The sequence below is a fragment of the Pezoporus wallicus genome, unplaced genomic scaffold, assembly GCF_028554395.1.
Source record: "Pezoporus wallicus isolate ANWC-B61680 ecotype Strahan unplaced genomic scaffold, APGP_CSIRO_Pwel_v1 contig_7506, whole genome shotgun sequence".
NCBI classification, from domain to species: Eukaryota; Metazoa; Chordata; class Aves; order Psittaciformes; family Psittacidae; genus Pezoporus; species Pezoporus wallicus.
Window position 1 is genome coordinate 2,006,840 of NW_026637546.1, and position 18,877 is coordinate 2,025,716.

At 38.2% G+C, this 18,877-nt stretch overlaps 1 protein-coding gene across 1 annotated transcript in view; it reads left to right on the forward strand.

Annotated features, from left to right (window-relative positions):
* Positions 1-385: 385 nt before the first annotated feature.
* FCHO2 (FCH and mu domain containing endocytic adaptor 2) overlaps positions 386-18,877 on the forward strand; it is an 85,523-nt gene continuing 67,031 nt past the window's right edge. Inside the window, exons 1-5 of the mRNA XM_057406116.1 lie at positions 386-577; positions 10,309-10,400; positions 14,697-14,771; positions 15,645-15,786; positions 15,870-16,022. Of these exons, the coding sequence (XP_057262099.1) occupies positions 548-577; positions 10,309-10,400; positions 14,697-14,771; positions 15,645-15,786; positions 15,870-16,022 (492 nt within the window). The 5' untranslated portion in view covers positions 386-547. The remainder of the gene's footprint in view (positions 578-10,308; positions 10,401-14,696; positions 14,772-15,644; positions 15,787-15,869; positions 16,023-18,877) is intronic.

Below are 18,877 nucleotides of genomic sequence, written 5' to 3' on the forward strand. Positions count from 1 at the left end.
GATGCAGTTTATCCACAAGGCTCCCAGCAGGACTGTTCTGAAGGACTACCTGCTCTGAACGACCCTGGCTGGAACGGCGCTTGGCCCCTTCCAAAAGCACGAATCTCTCCCCTGTGCTCTGCTGCACCCCGGGTCACCGAACACGATTTTACTACACGTCCTTGGCCCAACGACGGCCGTGCTCCTGCAAGAGCGCGGGGTCCCCCCCTCAGCGGGTCACACCCCGCCCTTCGCAGCGGGCCGGCGGCGCCGGACACCACCCGCCGCCCGCGCCGCCACCACAGCGCCTCAATGCGCATGCGCTTGTGTGTGTTTGGGCGCTCACACACGCGTTCACACGCGCACACACACGCCGTGCGCCTGCGCAGGCGGCTGGGGCCCGGCGGCGGTTGTGCGCAGGCGCGAGCCGCGGGTGGCGGTCCCGTGTAGAAGGCGGCGGCTGCCCCGTCACGGGAAGGGCGGCGCGCCGCGGAGGCGCCCCTTTCCTCCGTCGCGTTTCCGCGCCTGCGGCGGCCGGGGCTGGGCCGGGCTCACCGGCTGCGGGCTGATGATGGCGTACTTCGTGGAGAGCTTCTGGGTAGGGAAGCGCTGCGGGATGTTCCGCCGCGGGTGGAACGGGCAGGGCACTGCTCGGTTTGGTGCAGCTGGGGTGTCCGCCTGCGGGAGCAGCCTCGGCTCTTACGCCACCCCCGGGCCTGGGCCGGGGCCTTGCCGCGGGGCGTGCGGCGGGGAGCGGTGGCCGCCAGGGCTCGCTTCGGGTGGGTTGACCCGTGGGTGAAGCGGGGTACCTGTCTGCGCCGGCGCTGACCTCCCCCGAGTAGCTCGCGCGGGGGGACCGCCGCCCCCTGGCCCTGGCCGGGCCCAGCTCCGGTGCTCGGTGTGCGCGGGGGAGGGCCGGCGGGGGCCGCGAGGAGCCGGGCAGGGGATGCTCGGGGTCTCGCCCTCGCAGCAGCGCGGTGCGCAGATGTGGCTTGGGCTGCGGTCCGGTCTCTCCCCGTTAAGCCTCCCGAACAATGCGGTTGTCTAGGGGAACAGCATCGACTGTAGCAACTTAACAGTGGTATCACGCAAACTCCAAGCTGCGGCTCGGAGCTCTGTGCTTTTGTACCGGTGGGCTTGTCTGTATGTCAGAAGGTACAGCCTGAACTGGAGCCAGCTAGGGAAACAACAGGCGTTACAGTCTGCTTTAGAAACACAGTCTGTCAATCATTTCTGCACACAGAGATGTTTTTCCAGTGGGCAGAGATATATGGAGAAAATAGAAAATGCGGATTTGGATTATTATTAACACTGACGTGGAATGACAACTTGTTTTCATTGTTACTGTAGCTTGTCTGACACGTTAAAGTAAGCGTTCTTGTAATCATCGGGCTGTTTACAGTGTTGCTATTTCTTTGCGTATTTAAGCTTCAGCGTGCATCTCTACCAATAGGTGAAACACCAACATGGGTATTTGTTGAGCCTGAAACAAAATGGAAGCAACAGTTGTCCTTAATGCTTCAGGAAAACTAATTTCGTGAATACAGCGTACTATTCTTGACTTTAAAGCATAGCTCAAGCCGGGTTTCATGTTCTGTTTGCAGCGTTGTGTTTAATTTTGACTGAGTTTTGCTTTCAACAATATTAAAAGCTAATGAAACAAGATATTAGATTTGCTCTTTTGGCATAGAGATCCACTTAATTTGAAGTCCCAGGGTGGGAGATCACTATTAAATTAATATATGGAATTTTTTTATCTTTCATAAAAATAAAATGGAAATTAATCCTAAAGATTAAAGCAGAACTGAAGGTTTTTATTCAACTGCCACAACTGAATTCAAAGACTTTTCTGAGAAAAAGTTAATATGGAAGTCAGAAGATTGCTGTTAAAACGTATTGAATGCATAATAACTAAAAATAATGAAAAGAAGTCCATAAGGAGAAAGAAAGGCAATATTGTGTGAAACTTTGGAATAATTATCTTCTATTTCTTGATTTTTGCCTTGCCCTTCTACATAACATCAGTCATAATATATTTATCACCTGTGGGATGGGATGCTCATACTTTCTATGATGTGAAAATTATTCCAAAGCATAACTAATAGTGAATAATTTGAGGTACATGCTTCCACCAATTTGCCTCTGAAATTGTGCATTGGAAATGGAAGTCTGTATCTTGAGCTCTAAGATGCTCCCTTGGTTTGATTATTTGCTGTAATTGATAAGACATCCAAAACTTGAAAGACTTAACGGATTTCTTTAGAAGAGGGGAGTGACATGTGAATGTGTATCAATTTCTTGCACACTATTGGGGCTTAAGGACTTCACAAAAGTGTGTAAACAAGACAAATCTTAGCTTCTTTGTTGTAATAGTCTTCAAGCTTATACTTCAAGCTTACAATGAGACCTTCATCTTTTACTGCTTTTAGAAGTGTATTAGTAGTTGCAGTTTGTTGTCGTTGTTGTTAGATGTAAGGAATCTAGATGCTTTATGGACCTGCCATTTGTTGGCTGCTTGTAAGAGGTCACAAACAAGACTGATTTCAGGATTTGTAAATTTGAAGTACAGAGACCTGTCACTCAAAATTTTTTTTCTGTTGCTTTAAAACGGTAGAGGCCTGCTAATAGAGCACAGCAATCCAGAGGGGTAATTTTCAAAGTTGGTAGAATACAGTTAATTTTTTGTGGTATCAAAAATTGTGAATTAGTAGCACAGCCTATAAATGGCTTTGATTCTTGTGGCTGAGTTTTAGGCTGTCAAGTCAGGTGGCCAAACATTCCTAACTCCTACTTAGGATGTTGTCATAAAACATTGGGTGCTTGCTGCTATGTATGTGCTACATCAAAACAGTGATGCAATTGAAAGGGAGCACTGACTGGTGCAGGTAATACATTTGTTCATTGCAAGTCTGTTAAAACTATGTCAAGTGAACAAAAAATAGCCCCTTCTAAGCCAGTCAGCATTAACTCATTGAGTGTTTTAAATTAATTTGATTAAACTATTGGAAATTTCATGTCTAGCTGGAGCTGGTCTCTGTGTAATCCTGTGCTTGGTAACTCTGGTAGTCCTGGCGTATAAAAATATGTGTTTAAATTTGCTTGGTGAATTCCTCTTATTTTATCTTTTTAATTGCTTGTGTTACAGCTTTTGAGATAGGAATCCTCCTCACAGCCAGTCTTTTCATGAGCTTTTGTAACATGTAAAGGCTGGTGATATCTAGGATTAATAATATTAGTTTTGTGAAAGGCTTTCTCTAGTAAGTGTAAGACGTATTGTGTTATGCACTTACATGGTATGAGTGACACTGAGACTTGTCAAGCATCCATCTGGAGTTCCATTCATGTTTACAAAGTGCTATTTTTCTGCTTGGCATAGAGGTGGATGTTCAGTTTCTGGGAGCTGTTGTGCAGTATTTATTTAATCTCCTCCCTGTGCCTGTGTGCATCTAGCATGAGTTGGCGACTTTCCATCTTTATGTTCAAAAAATATTTTTAATTATCTAGACATAGAGGAAAATATGTGCCCTTCATATATGTACAGCTTTCCTGGAGCTGATATTTGTTTAATTTATTGAAGCTGGAAGAAGGAAATTGAAATTGCTGCATTCTTTTGTGTTCAAAAATTGCAAAACTTCCAGTACTGAAGAAGATACTGTGTAAACATTAGGTGACTGTATTTTCCCATGTTTCAATACTCTCAATATTCAGTAGCTCTTTCAGACACACGGAAATTGAAATTTAGTAATAGCTAGCTTTCAAAAATATAACAATATAATATTAATCACAGAAGTACTTTCATGGGTATGGGCCCATAAAATTAAATAATTGCCTAAGTGGAATGGATGAAGCACATGCTGTTTATTTGAAACTGCATTACAGAACAGCAGTACAAAGAATGTTTTTCAGAGCATTGAAAATGAGTTTATACATCTGTCTTGGTTTCACCTGTAACCGTAATTTTTCTCCTTCCTAGTAGCTGGTGCAGTGCTGTGTTTCAGCTTTAGTCTGAGAACAGTGCTGGTAACACACCAATATTTTAGTTGTTGCTAGGCAATGCTTACCCTGATCAAGAACTTTTCAGTCTCTCATGCTCTGCCAGTAAGGAGGGACATGTTAAGCCAGGAGGCAGCAGACACAGGACACCTGACCCAAACTAGCCAAAGGAGTGTTCCATACCACAGCGCATCATGCCCAGTATATAAATGGGAGTGTCACCCGGAAGGCCCAGTTCGCTGCTGGTATCAGTTGATAGGTGGGGAAATTGTATTGTGCTTGTGTTTGATTTTTTTATTCCTTTCACCTTTTAGTTTTATATCTCTCCCCTTGTTATTTCCCTTATCATTATTATTAATAGTAGTGGTTTTATATTATACTTCAGTTACTGGGCTGTTCTTATCTCAACCCATGGGGTTTACATTCTTTCGATTCTCCTCCTCATCCTGCCTGGAGGTGGGAGGTGGGAAGGTTGAAGGGAAGAAAGGGGTGAGCAAGTGGTTGTGTGGTGCTAAGTTAGCAGCTGGGCTTAAACGATGACCAGCATCCCTGGATTTAGGAGAATTCCTAGTGCTTCATTTCTTTAAAGTGCTATTCTCTTGAGTGAATGAAAAGATGTTGACAGTACAGATGGACAAGCCATAATGAAGAGTGCACATCTTCCTAAGTTTGTGAGGATTTGTTTTGGTTAATATTTGGAACTTACATTTTTAGAGTTGCAGGAATGAACAGTCTCTTCTTGTTCTGTTGCACTAATATCTGTGCATTAATTGTTAAAATAGGGTATCTTTCAAGCTGCATAAATCTTGCAGTTGCTGAACAATACTGAATCTTACCTGTATGAGGAAATTGTGCTCCCCTGGCTCACCTTGATGGATTGTCTACAGTTATTACCTGGCATATTGCTGCAACAGTAATTAAAGGGTAAAACTAGCTATAGGACAACTTCTCTGGACCTGACCAAAACAAGAGGCAAAGGATACAGTTTTTTTCTATTCTTATGCAAAAAATTTAAGCAATTTGATCTCCCACATTTATTATTTTCTAGGCTTTTCTATTTAGCATTTATCTAACCAGATGGGAGGGGTGTTGGTCATATTTCATTGATATATCATGTTTGCCAAAGGCAGTTCTGAGGTTTAACTAGGATTTGGAAATTTAATTTGGAGATTTTCCAGTTTTCATTTTATGACAATTTGAAGTAAATTAGGAACCTAAATTTTCTTATAATTAAAAAGAAACCCTGTGATTAAGTTGCAGTACCACTTCCAAATACTTCAGTTTGAATATACGTCTGCCTGTTTCCTGGAGAAAAAGTTGTGGTTTGGTAGGTGATATGGTCATGTTTAAAGGGTTGAAGGAATGCTTGTGCATGCTTAACCACTGCTAATACGTATTCTAAAAGCATAGTTTGAAATACCAGTAATTCACTTATTGTCAATGTTTCTTTACTTGCTGAATTTAGACAACATCAAACTTCTTTCATCAAACTTAAACATTTGACCAAAACAAGAATGTATTAAGATCTGCGTGTGCCTTTTATTGTGTCATATACTTAATTTTGCTGTGAAAACAGTATTTGCAGCTGTCCTTTTCTTGCTTCTAATGCTCTTGAAACAAGTAGTACATATCTGACCAATAATGGGAACTTTAGAATCACTTTAAAATTGAGAAACATTTGTTTATACTGGGTAAAAAGGCACTGCTATAATAGAGGCTATTCACTTTTTACACTATTAGACACAAATTTTGAATGGTTTTAGTTCAAAGTGACAGAGCTGGCACTCATACATTTTGGCAGAAACATGGGAAGTACGTCCTCCTTCTGATTGCCTGGAAGTTGCTACTTTACCAAATGTAGCCTTTAAATTCAGAATCATCTCTATATACAACACACAAATTTATTTTTAAGATTTTTCAAGGTCTGTTAAGTAGCTCAATGAAACAGGGTTCCTGTAATCTGCTTCCTGTTATGCACAAGTCATGGAAATGCTGAATTCTGACTTCACATTTGCTGACATTGTTACTTTCATTTCCATGAGGAGATCATTGCAGTTAGTTCTTATGAAGGGAAATGGACTGTCTGCCCATGCTTTCTGTGATTTTATTTTGTATTCAAGGTTGGCCAGTAATGCCTCACTATAGGGTTATTTAGTGAAGTGTTTACTTGTATTTGAAGTCCTGTTTCCTCTTATGACTTGCTGTCAGGGTCATAGACAAAATATCTCTCTTATGGCAGTACAAAATGGGAAAACTCAGCAAGAACACCAGCTTCTGAAGAGAGAGTTTTGTTAGCTTTAGGGCAAAAGGAGAAAACTGCTAATGAACTTAAGTAATTAAATTGAGCCTATCTGGAGACGTGACCACTTATGTTTCGCGTTCTCCTGCACAGTTTTACAGGTTTTTTCTGTGGAGTGGTAACAGGATCATCCTTAACAGTGTTTTACCTGCAAAATGACATTCATAATAGCCTTTCACGCTTACCTGGAAGTCTTTTGCATAGAACCTGATGTTACGCATCACAACAGAGGTTCCACTTTCTCAAAGATGCAACTTCTAGAAGAATCTGCATCTGACTTCACTATCTGTCATAGCAGTGCTTCTGAATTGGAGTGGAAGGTCTTACCAATTCCCTCTGCCACATGCAGCATTTATTTGTTTTTGAGTGGGCTGGTACTGGGCTTTTAGTGATCCCAGTTGTTACTGTTGCCACCAGGAAGGAGCAGGTAAAAACACTTCATGAAGAAAAATTGGCTTGACACACAATTTCCATGTATAGAATTTTATACAATGTGTGGGGGAGGGGCAGTGTAGAGGAAAAGCAATCAAAACACAAATAAAATAGTGTTGATGGCCTATGTGTATATAAGAGAATACATACTTATTTTGTAAATTGAGCTACTTTTTCTCTTAGCCGCAGCATACATTTCTGTGTTTATCCTAAATACAGAGCCTTAACTTTGGAGCTTATTACATGAACTTTTTGAGCTACTCTTCAGGAACGTAACTATTGAATGAAGGGGTTGTGGACAGAACATACAGCTTTCCTAAGAAGAAAAACGTCTGCTCTCTGCACTGAGATTTCGTACTTAATTTGACATGAATATACATACGTATCCAAACACAAGTAGAAAATAACATAATTTATAGAATTCAAATCAGGTTAATCATCAGAACTCTTGATCATGTAAATTATTGAACGGTTTTGAAGTCTAGATATTTGTTCTTATAGGTAGACCCTGATATTGGTAAGAGAAGCTACATTTGACAATATATTCACAAGTGAAAAAATGCCTTTTACTTCTGCCAGGCTTAAACCATATAGGCCCTCCAATCTCAGAGCCTGCTTTGGACTTGCTGTTTTGCTTAAACCTAAATATTTTTCTTACATAGCCTCTTAGCCTCTGATAACTACTGAAAATGTATAAAAGATGTGGCTTTCAGGGGACTTTTTTTTAATTGAGAAAAGTATTTGTTCTGTTTTTCTGTTGTGCTTTCTGCTATTCAGTGTGAAGTCAGGAAGAAGAGTAGGGCTGATTAATTTTTCCACTTAATTTAAGTTTTCTAGTTCATTTTCAGTAACCTTCAGTTACAGATAGGGAACAAGGTCACAATGGGAATTCGTTGTTCTGGCTCATTTCATTCTCCAAAGGTCTGCAAAGTTACATTTCTGACAGATTATCAGCTATCAGGAAGGCAGCAGCCAGAGGCTGGGTCATGCTATGCTGCTCTTCCTGTGTTTCTAAAGTGACAGGAAATTTATGGAGCTCTGGTATAGAAAAGTCCTCATTAAAGCTCCCATTATGAAAAGTTCAGAAGCAATCTGTGTTCAGCACATTTTGATAGATGTGTTGATTTAGCTAGAAGAAGCACCTGAAGGGAAAGAACATTTCTTAAAGGAGAGTTCTATTAGTTATCTGGAAGAAGAACCTAATACTTGTAAATGTTTATCTCCAAATTTCGGTACTGTAAGAACTTTGGAGTAGTTAAATAGGAACTTTTTTTTCATTCAGTATTCTTATTGAAAATATTAGTGAAGTCTTAATTACAGATTATCCTGGTGTTTTTGTAATGTGGTGGCATTCAGGTTTTATACGGAATAAATACAGGAAGATAATAAGCTACTTATTAGTGCACCAATGGGTAAAATTATTGTGGGTTTCAGACTACAAGGAAAAATAGATGGGAATTAAACTGTTTAAACTGGTTCTTGAAAGTGTAAGACAACATTAAAAAAAAATTACATTTCTTACTAATTGGTGTTCTTATCCTTCTATTTTTCTAATTTATAAAAGATTTGTTCAGTAGGCGGTCCTCTTAGTTTGCTGTACTTTCATGTATTCAATTTAGTTCTGCTTGTAGTTTTAGGAGACCTTTCTGTAATTGCATTTATGCCAAACTGATCTGCATTTTGATGAACTTTTTCAGGTTAGAATTTGCTGCAGCCTTAGGAACTGTGATTTTATAGGTGTTTTTTCTTTTTGCTTGTTTGGGTTTGTGTTCCCTGATGCTTGAAAGAAGTAAAACGATTAATCTTGGCTAGTAATGTGAATCAGATTGCCTTCCATTATCTGTTATTTGTAAATTCATGTGTCTGTGCATGGTGCCTTTTAAGGCAACTTGCTGTATTATTGGCTGTTGTATTATCTAGTGCTGTTAACACTTCAAAGAAGTGTGCCTGCTACTGTGGCTCCTACGAAGTTCTTCTGTCCACCCATGGCTGCTTCCACTTAAATAAACTGGCATATCACTGCCTGCCGCCTGCTCTTTGCTCCCAGCTCTTCTGCTAAGCAATGCAGCTGTTTGTGTCCTCATAGTGATCTGGATCACCGATCTTTGTTCTTATTTGCCTTTCTTATACAGCTTTATTTTTCAGCTGTATAATTTCTCTAATCAGGTACACCTCATGGCTGCACAAATTTTTCTGGAAAAGAAAGGACAGAAATACTTCGAGGGGTGTGTGAGCAAATTCTCAGGCTTCTCTCACTGGAGGTGTAGAACTGCTCCTGTGAGAAGTCCAGGATTTTAAGAAGTATGTGAAGGTCCTTGCGTGCATCCAGAGGAAGGCAACAAAGCTGGTGAAAGGGCTGGAAGATATGTTCTGTGAGGAATGGCTGAGGGCTCTGATCTTGTCTAGTTTGGAGAAGGGAGGCTGAGGGGTAACCTCATTGCTCTTTGCAGTTTCCTGCGGAGGGCAAGTGGAGAGAGGTGCTGAGCTGTTCTCCTGAGATCCAGTGGCAGGAGGAAGTTTAGGCTGCACATTAGGGAGCATTTGTTTACCAGGAAGATGATCAAACACTGGAACAGGCTTCCTAGAGAGGTGGTTGATGCCTAAAGCCTGTCAAGCGTTTAATGGGCATTTGGACAATGCCCTTAACAACATGCTTTAACTTTTGGTCTGCCCTGAGGTGGTCAGGCAGTCGGACTAGATGACCATTGTAGGTTCCTTCCACTGAACTATTCTATCCTATTCCCTCTTCTTTCCCTTGTACTCTGAACATGCATGCAGTTTTCCTGAGGGCATGCTTCTGTGTTTTTTGTAGCAGCTAGGTGGAGGGAAATGGATAGCTTGACAGGAAGACTTTTCTAGGAGCAGTGCTGTGTGCTGTGCCATGCCTTGCTTTCCTTTAATTTCTATTGTTGGTTTCTTATGCCTGGAAGAAGTTCACCACAGTGCCAGAGGTGATAAGATGGCTGAATTTATCAGTGATGAGGGCAATGTCTCCGTTTTAATGGTGAGGCACACCTTACTGAAAAATACTTGTTTTAAAACTGGCCTCAAGAATGCACAAAGGGAAGATACTTGTGAGAAGGATGAGATTATTTTGGGGGGTTTTTGTTGTTGGGTTTTCTGTTTTGTTTTTTTTTTTGACCAATTTTCGAAAAACAGAAGATGATACATGAAGTGTGAGGAACTGGGGAAGTGGGATATCCAGTGATCTCAAAGTATGAATACTAATTGATGGAAAATAATGAAAGATATGACAGAATGAAGAGAGAGTACAATATTTAGTATGTGTTAAATAACATGGGAAGTTGAAGAATACAAGAACTGTAGAAATCTAAAAAAGAAATGGGTTTGAATATAGCCTAGAAATATGTAGTAGAAGAGTTGTCACTGAAAGGGTAGTGGTAGCTGCTGAGATGGTTTTATTTTGTTTTACATATAGAGGATTGAAGTGAACTAATGGCATCTGGTAAAGTGGTGAAGCATTAGAAATCACTCAGGTCATATAAGTTGATCAATTATTGAAGTGCATAGCTTCTATATTTTGTTTTGTAATTGCTTTGGCATGTTGTGTTTCTTAGTTATACTTCCTTTTTATTTATCTTTAGGGGGAAAGGAACAATGGCTTTGATGTCCTCTATCACAACATGAAACATGGACATTTGTCAACAAAAGACTTAGCAGACTTTATAAGAGAAAGGTGAGCATTCATCCTTGGTAATCTTGGCTCTTTAATATGCTGGTTTTGTTTTTTATCTAAGTTTATTATCATATTTAGCAGTAACATGCAAAATACATAAAAATCAATGAGCATTTTAAAATATGTCTTACATCCTATAAGAATATGTAGGTTTATTACATTCACTTTGAACTGAACAGTGACTCTTACGGATCAATTAATAACAAACTTCTGATTTTTCAGGTTTGAATTAAAAACCAAGTAAAAGCCTAGAATTGTCACATAGGTGTCCAACACTTTATTTAAATGAATCCCAAGTTTTCTTCATGTTTGGAAGAAAAGCTGTAATTCAAAGAGGCAGACTTTAGCAGGCTTTTTAGCAGTTTCTGTCTGTAGATGTAAAATAAAGGTGTTAGCAAGTGCTAGTATGATCTTAAAAATTATACTGTAAGATGATGAGAAACTACGTTTTTGAAAGAAAAAGGAGTGATACACAGGGACAAGAAAATAATATGCAGAAAATAATACAAGTTCTTCTCTATGGGATTGAAAAGACAGAACCAAAATCTGCAAATGTCACAACTTCCAAAACAGATGACTTAGTGCTGGGTTTAGTTGTTTTGTGGAAGAAGACTGCTCTTGCTGCTACATTGAACAAAACAATTTTCATTCTGGACAAAATCAGTTGTATGTCTGCTTCAGAATTTTGTCTTAATTCAGTTACTCTCACCAGATGACACAAGGAGAGGTCTTGCAAGAGACTGATTGAAGACCTATTTCAGTGAAGGTTTCTTGCAGTAAAAGCTGTCCCACAAACCAGCTTTTTTTTCCTGGAATTTTTCATCAAATTTTAGTTTTGGTCTCAAATAGATCTTAAGAGAGTTTATTTTAAGTTTCCACAAAATTTAACAACCACAACAGGTACTCTGTTGCACTGACATTTGCACAGTTTCAAAGTGAATTGGAGAAAATGACAAATCTTTCAACTAAGCCAGAAACAGGTGAGTTCGAGTGCATGTGTGATGGACAGTCTTCTGTTAGAAGGACTACACAACACAAGGAATTTTGTGTTTCAAGAATTCCTGATTCCAGAGAGCACATTATGATGCTATATCTGGCTTGGATTCTTTGCTTGATTATAGTGAATAAATAAAACTTAACAGTTAATTCTACACAAAATTCCTAGCAAAAAATAATGTGGTATTCTAGGTTTTTTTCACTCTGTAATTTTTTCCAAATGAAATTTTAAATGAGATGTGCCTTTGCAATCAATATATAAAATATTTAGACCTTTCCCCACATATTAAAAGTGTTTTAGCTGAAGTTTCTGCTAAGTAATTCTAGTGGTTTGTAAATGAGACCTTTATTTTTCACCAGCTAAACAAGTTTAAATAACATTTAAGACGAAAGATACTCAAGACTAAAGACATGAGGATCCATATGGGCACGTTATCCTCAGTGAGAGATCAAGAAATTTCTTTTCTGTTCTTGTGCACGAATAGGATGTGCCAAAGATAGATGCAGCCTTTTAACAGCATTTTTGGTAAAATATGTGGAAAATTTCATTTCTCATTAACAGACTGAAATTCACTAGACTCTTGGTGCTAAATTTTAATTTATTTGACAAGGCTTCAGTGTTGTTCCTTAAAAGTGGCTTGCCCTGAGTGAAAACTGAAAACTGCTGGATAGGTAGAGACAGGTCTGAGTGGGTGATAATACTTTCAACAAGTTAGAGTGCTCAATCTTTTATGTACTGTTTGACAGTAGTCACCTGGTTGGTCAGGATTGCTGGATCTCCAGACAAGGCACAGAATCTGTTTTTTTTTTTTGTGGAGCAATCTGAGAGAGAAAGGGAAGGTGGTGGAGTGTATCTGGATGTGCAGATTGCATAGGGCACAAAAGACACATGTCTGTATGAAGCCAGTCTCTGTCACTTGCAGTGTTGAGAGTAGTGTTTTGGTTGTGTGCAGCCTATTTGGGGAAAAGTCTATTGTTCTCTTTTCTCCAGCCTTAGAAATAGTAATGAAAACAGAAAAACTGCATAGAATGTGGGAAAACTTTATTATAGTCAGCCTGAGAATTTTTTTAAATATTTTTCTTTCAAATCTTCTGTAAGAACCGTCTGAAATTGCAGAATTTTCCATCTAAAAAAAAAAAGTTTGAAATGTGTTTGTAATAATATATTATTTCTATAGTATATCTGCGGTTCCAACTGGATATCCTTAGAAGGAGCAGAAGTTTTCCTTCTTGGCTGTGTCCATTTAGTTGATACCAATTCAATTTTCAACAGTGTTGTTTCACTTTTCATTTTGAGTATCTCTTAATGGTCAAGTACTAAAAGAACTGAGACGGTTGCGTCTGTGGTTCAGAAATATGTTGTCTGAAAGAGTGAATTTTGTGGCAGACAATCTGCTCAGTATTGGTAAGTCTTGAATGGAGCATGTTATCTGCTGTAAGATAGGTATCTTTGTTATGTTCTTGATAAAGCATGTAGGTTTGTTTTTTTAACAGCTATAGAAAATATAAGAAGTCTGGGCTGCCCCCTTTTATTGTTATATTTATTTAAATACTGGGAAGTTAGTGTCTTAATACTGTCAACTACTTTGAGGTGTTAAATACACGCAAACAATTCTTTACGTGTAAGAAACCACTCTTCACAGGTGGGAAGTTAATAGGTATTGTGTTGGCTTTTCTCCACAGGTTTTTCAAATGTTTTTCCGCACCACTCCTCTGAAAGTGTCATAGAAAGAATGTCCTTGATCAGAAGAAACTGTCAATGCATATATAGTGCCATTTAACTAAATGGGGGATGGCGAAGCACAGACCTTTGAAATGTAGAACACATTGATAGAAGTTACTGATAATTAACCAAAATACATTTTTCATCATAATAATTAAAAAAAATCACTGTGTCTTCTGGGTGTCTGTGCATATATGTGAGTTCCTATGTAGTGAGCAAGAATTCCAAATCTTGGAAACTTGAACTTATTATTAAAATATATACAAATATAGAAGGAGGATAAAGTTAATTGACTTTTTTGTGGCAAATAACTTCACAGTTATTTGTAGATGACCTTTAAAATGTAATTCAGTTGCTGCATTTTACAGTTTAATCTCCAAGTTGATTGTCCAACTGACTGGATAGTTATTTTCAAATTTCAGTAGGTTTAAATACATCTCCTTCTGCTTCAGGTGACTACTGCTGCTTTGTTTCATATTTTCATGAGAAAACTCTTTTTGGTTGCAAAATGTTGCTGTGAAGGAAAAATAAAAACTCCTGCCTTAGCCATAAGTGGTCAAGTTAGAACTTGAGAAAGGCATGAATTCTTAATCTCCCTTTCTTTTCCTCTCTCTTTTTCCCTCAAATAGAGTAATTGCATAGCAGGAAAGAAACTGCTGCAAGCTTTTGCATTTTCAGGAAAAAGCAATTACAGTATTCGTTCAAATCCAGGATGCTTCTAAATCTAAGTTGACACTACATATTGAATGTTGATTAAGGATAGAAAATTAAAAAAGTGTGTGTCTTTACTTCAGCAATAGCAGAATAAGCAAGATTGATGGGGGAAGAACTTGCAGGGAGTCACTCCTGTAGCACTTTGTGTGTGACTGCTATTCCGTGGTGCTTGCCCCAGCAGAGGTTCTAAGGAAGACATATATGCTGATCTTTGGATTTTGAATCTGCAAAGAGACAAGTAAAATTGTGGGTTTGAGTGCAGGAAAATATCATAAAACTTTATGGAGGAAGAGGTTTTCCAGAATAGATTGGAATGTATTGAGACAACCCTCTTTAAAAATTAATATAAACAGTAGAACACAGTATTTTATACTGCATGTTAATTTCAGTTTTACAGACTCAAATACCTTTATGCAAAGAACTTTAGTAAACAAAAAACCATTCAGTTTGTTTATTTAAATTGTTTGTTTATGTAAATGTTTTAGTTACAAATGTATTTGATTTTGTTGTTCTGTGTATCTCTGGTGTTTAAACAGTGCTAGGCAGTTAATTGTTATGTCACTTTATTCTGACTGTTACTAAATAGTGTTAAAGGCAGAGAGGAAGAGCAAAGAGTATAGGAAGGAAGGAATCATCTTTTTCAAGTCTTGAGTTCCTGGGTTTTACTTGTTTCTGTTCCCTGCAATATTTTATCACTGGGTTCTTAGATTTCTTTTTATTTTAATATACTTCTGATTTTGTATATAGTTTTTGAGGGGTCATTAAGTAAAAAGTCCTTTGTTTTGCACCTTTATGATACATATTTATCTGTCTTCAAATATCTTCAAAATTTTGATTATGCTTTTAATGTTTTTCTTTGACAGAGCTACAATAGAAGAGGCATATTCAAGGTCAATGGCAAAACTAGCCAAATCAGCAAGCAATTACACACAGCTTGGGTGAGTAGGTGTACATAAGAGATAAATAAATAACTGCATACATGTTATCAATCAAGTTTGATTCTGAGTATTTTATTAATGAAGTTGAAGGTAGTACAACCTTACCACCTTTAACAATATTTGTTAGTTCTTCAGTAACCATGCAAGTATTGTATAACTATATACACAACAAAGAGTGCAGTTCTTTATTCAGAGTTCAAAACAAAAACCAACAAAGCCCAAACATGGAGGAACTGTTTCTCTGTCAAAGGTTGAGTTCCTTTCAGCATAATAAAGGACATGACTTTCTGTTCTATCCTTCCAAGCCTATGATAGAGAGAACGTATGGTCTGCAAATGTGGCAGTAAATTTATTTATTTCTATTATTTCTGCTTTCTGGAGAGTTATTTCTGTCCTCAAAGATACTGAGAATGAGACTTCTCAATAGATTTATTCCACAGTTTAATGAAAGTCTTACCCATGGGGTCATGTTTTTAAAAACTGGAATGATTAGTGAGTGTTTTTTCATTAGAAAGATTATACCAATAAGAACTCGGACTTCTTAGATAAGATTTTTTTATTTGTAGCCATAGCAGCTAGAATTGTGGGCAGCTTTTGTCAGTGGATAATTTGATACCAGTTGTTGCTGCTCTTCAGAGGTTATCTATCAGTATCACTGATGTTAGTTTGAACATCAGTGCTTTAAAGTTTTAAACATGGAAAAAATCAGTAGGTAAGATTCTAAGTACATCTGAAACATGAAATAAGGTTTTATAGCAGTTGTTAGGGGTTTTGTTTGTTTCTGGTTTAGGAGCAGACGTGAACTTGTGGAAACTTATCAATTATACTTTACCACTATTAAAAAAAAATATATTTCATATTTTTTCAATCTAGGACATTTGCACCGGTTTGGGATGTTTTCAAAACTTCAACAGAAAAACTAGCAAGCTGCCACTTGGATCTTGTGCGGAGATTACAAGAGCTAATAAAAGAAGTTCACAAATACGGTGATGAACAAATCAAAGCTTATAAAAAGGTTATTAGTTTTTTCTTATGCATGTCCAATGACTTGTTAACGTTAAAATGGTTTGATTTTGACAACCATGTGATATTTGGCAGACTAAAGAAGACGTTTCAGGAACACTGGAAGCAGTGCAAAATATTCAAAGTATCACTCAGGCCTTACAGAAATCAAAGGAGAACTACAATGCCAAGTGTGTTGAACATGAACGTTTGAAAAAGGAAGGAGCAACACAGAGAGAAGTTGATAAGGTAGTGCTGTGGCATCTTAATTTAATTCATTGTGTTGTCAATCAGTAACACATTCACTACCTCATATTAGCTCACAGAGGGCTGAAAATAGTTAAAAGTAGTAGTTGTGGCTATTTTATAATGTGCATGATGTTTCGTTTTTTTCACAGTTCCTTATCTGTTCAAACTGCTCTGCAGTTTTAATTATTTTGTATATAACTGCATCATATGGTAATTTTGTTTATTGGCTTTTACAGAAGTTGTGTGTAATTGTTTCAGCATCTGTTATGGTTTTGGATAAATTTCCTTGGGTAAATATGGAAGTACTCAGTCCTCTTCTTATTGAATTAAAGAGTAGAGGGATGTTCTCCCTTCAGTGAGACATAGTAGCTAATTATACAGTATCTGAAGTCTGTCCCATTAAGAAGAAAACCAAATTAACATTGCTTCCGGTGCTAATTTAAAAGATTCCAATTTCATGGGCTAGAAACCTAAGGATGAGTATCTTACTGTTGTATTTAGTGCTGTGCTGGCTTATCAGGGAATTTGATCTATTCACAGAATCACAAAATTGTTCGAGGTTGGAAGGCACCTCTGGTCCAACCCTGCTGCTCAAGCAGGGCCACCTACAGCCAGTTGCCCACATCCAGATGACTTTTGAGTATCTTCAAGAATGGAGAGTTTACCACCCCTCTGGGCAACCTATTCCATTGCTCACTCACCCTCACAGGAAAAAAATGTTTCCTGATGTTCAGAGGGAGCCTTCTGTGTTTCTGTTTGTGCCCATTGCCTCTGGTCCTGTCACTGAAAAAAGCCAGTCTCTGTCTTCTATGTACCCTCGGTTCTTTGTACTACTGATAAGATCCCCTGTGAGCCTTCCCTTCTCCAGCCTGAACAGTTCCAGCTGTCTCAGCCTTCTTCATAGGAGGGGTGCTCTAGCCTCTTTATCATCTTAGCGGCCTTTTACTGAACATTCTCAATTATGTCCATGCCTTTCTTGCAATGGACCACCCAGAACTGGACACAGTACTCCAGGTGTGGCCTCACCAGTGCAGAGTAGAAGGGAAGGATCACTTCCCTTGACCTTTCCTGTTTCCAGGAGACTAGTAGAGGAAATAGGTCATGTTTCCCTGTCTCTGTGTCTTCTCATTTTAAATCTTGGTGCCTCTGCCTGTTCCCATTTCAATTACATGATTTTCGTAGGACTCTGTTCATGTGAGAATGATCGTGGTGCCTTTTATAATCCTATCTTGAAGGACCAGATAGAGCTGTTTATTGTCTTCACTGATAAAAAAAGTGATCTTGTTGACCATGTTCCGATTGTTTTATTTTTGATGTAAAGCTAGATTATTTTTTTTCTAGCTTCTGTCTCCAGTGACAGTCAATGTTGGATTCTAGACATGAATCAGAAATATGTGGGTTGGCAGAAGTTTTCCTGCCAGTATGTTCGAAGTATAATTTTTCTGAATTCTTGTAAATAGAATGAAAGTTTTCAGTAGGAAAAGTTGACTTGATGGCAGGCATGTTATTAAGATCTAACATTATCCTTATTCAGCTGGATAAAAAAAAAGTTTCAGTCTGATGTCTGTGTGAGAAGGGAGAAAGAGGAAGCACTGGTGGGTGAAGGCCATTTTTTTCTATATTATGTCTTCCCTAGTGTGAACGATTAGTCCATATTTGAATGCTCTGAAAGTACTTGACCAATGTTTCCAGCGGGAGCAAGTAACCATGACCGTCACCTCTTTCAATCTGAATCTTTCAATTCAGATTTACACTTGTAATTTCAGAAATGTGGTGGCAAAGTTTGTATTCATTTATTGTAACTTTGGCAGAGAATAGATTTGTTAATTTTTTTATCAAAATAACAGAATAATTATCAAAAAGCAGGGAATCTGCACCGATATGCTAAGAGCTGATCATAAGGCGAAATATGTAGTGAAATACTTCATTGAAGAATCTGAGGAGGTATCTGAGTCCTTGCAATTTTCATTGCAACGGAAAGGTAGTGTTAACCTGTAATAATTTCCTGTTGTTCTTTTACATGTGAACTTCTCTATTTATAGTGACTTGACAAAAAATTGTTGACTGATCCTTATGTTCTCTTACAGTAAATTGCTAGAGTTCTAGCAATTGCTGCATCCAATTGAGAATAAACACATCCTGCTTTCAGAAGAGATTAGTAGTTAATCATACAATGTTCATGTGTTTCATCATTTTGTCTGGTCTGCTGTGTAGTTGTTTTTTGTAGATGCTCTTCAGCACATAACACTCACATTTTGCTTATCTTAAACATCATAAGAGACAGAATTTTTTTTTTGGGTTTTTTTTTTTTTTTCAAAATCCATGCATTTGGGGTTAAGTAATGGTTTATGAAGAAACTTACTTTTGAAGTCTTTTAACTGGTCATTTCCTTCCTTTTTAATGTTTAAGGTTGGAATCATTTTATTGTAAAACAGATTCAATTATTTTAATTATTTTTTAAAAACAGGTGTTCAGAGAACGCCTTGTAATTTCAGCATACTAAATGGCATTTGGGAAACTAATTATGACTGTTTTCTTCTCAGTAATTCCCTTGTGTGAATGCGCAAGAGTGAGAATCATGAAGTAAAATTCAGGAAAAGTAACTGATGGGAGTAATACAACCTGTCATGCTCTCCTTTTTTAATGCCTGAAGGATCCATATTCTTCAAACAGTGAAGCACTTTCAGGCTCTGTTATTCTGGGTGTATTTTTAAGAGAACTGTGCCTTCCTGATTTTTTATTTATTTATTTTTTTTAACCACTGACTCTCTCAGAATTCCACAAATAACTCTGCTCTGTATTCTGGTCTGGCTTTCTTCCTGTTTTCTGTTGCAGATCTAAATACTTGAAAAGAA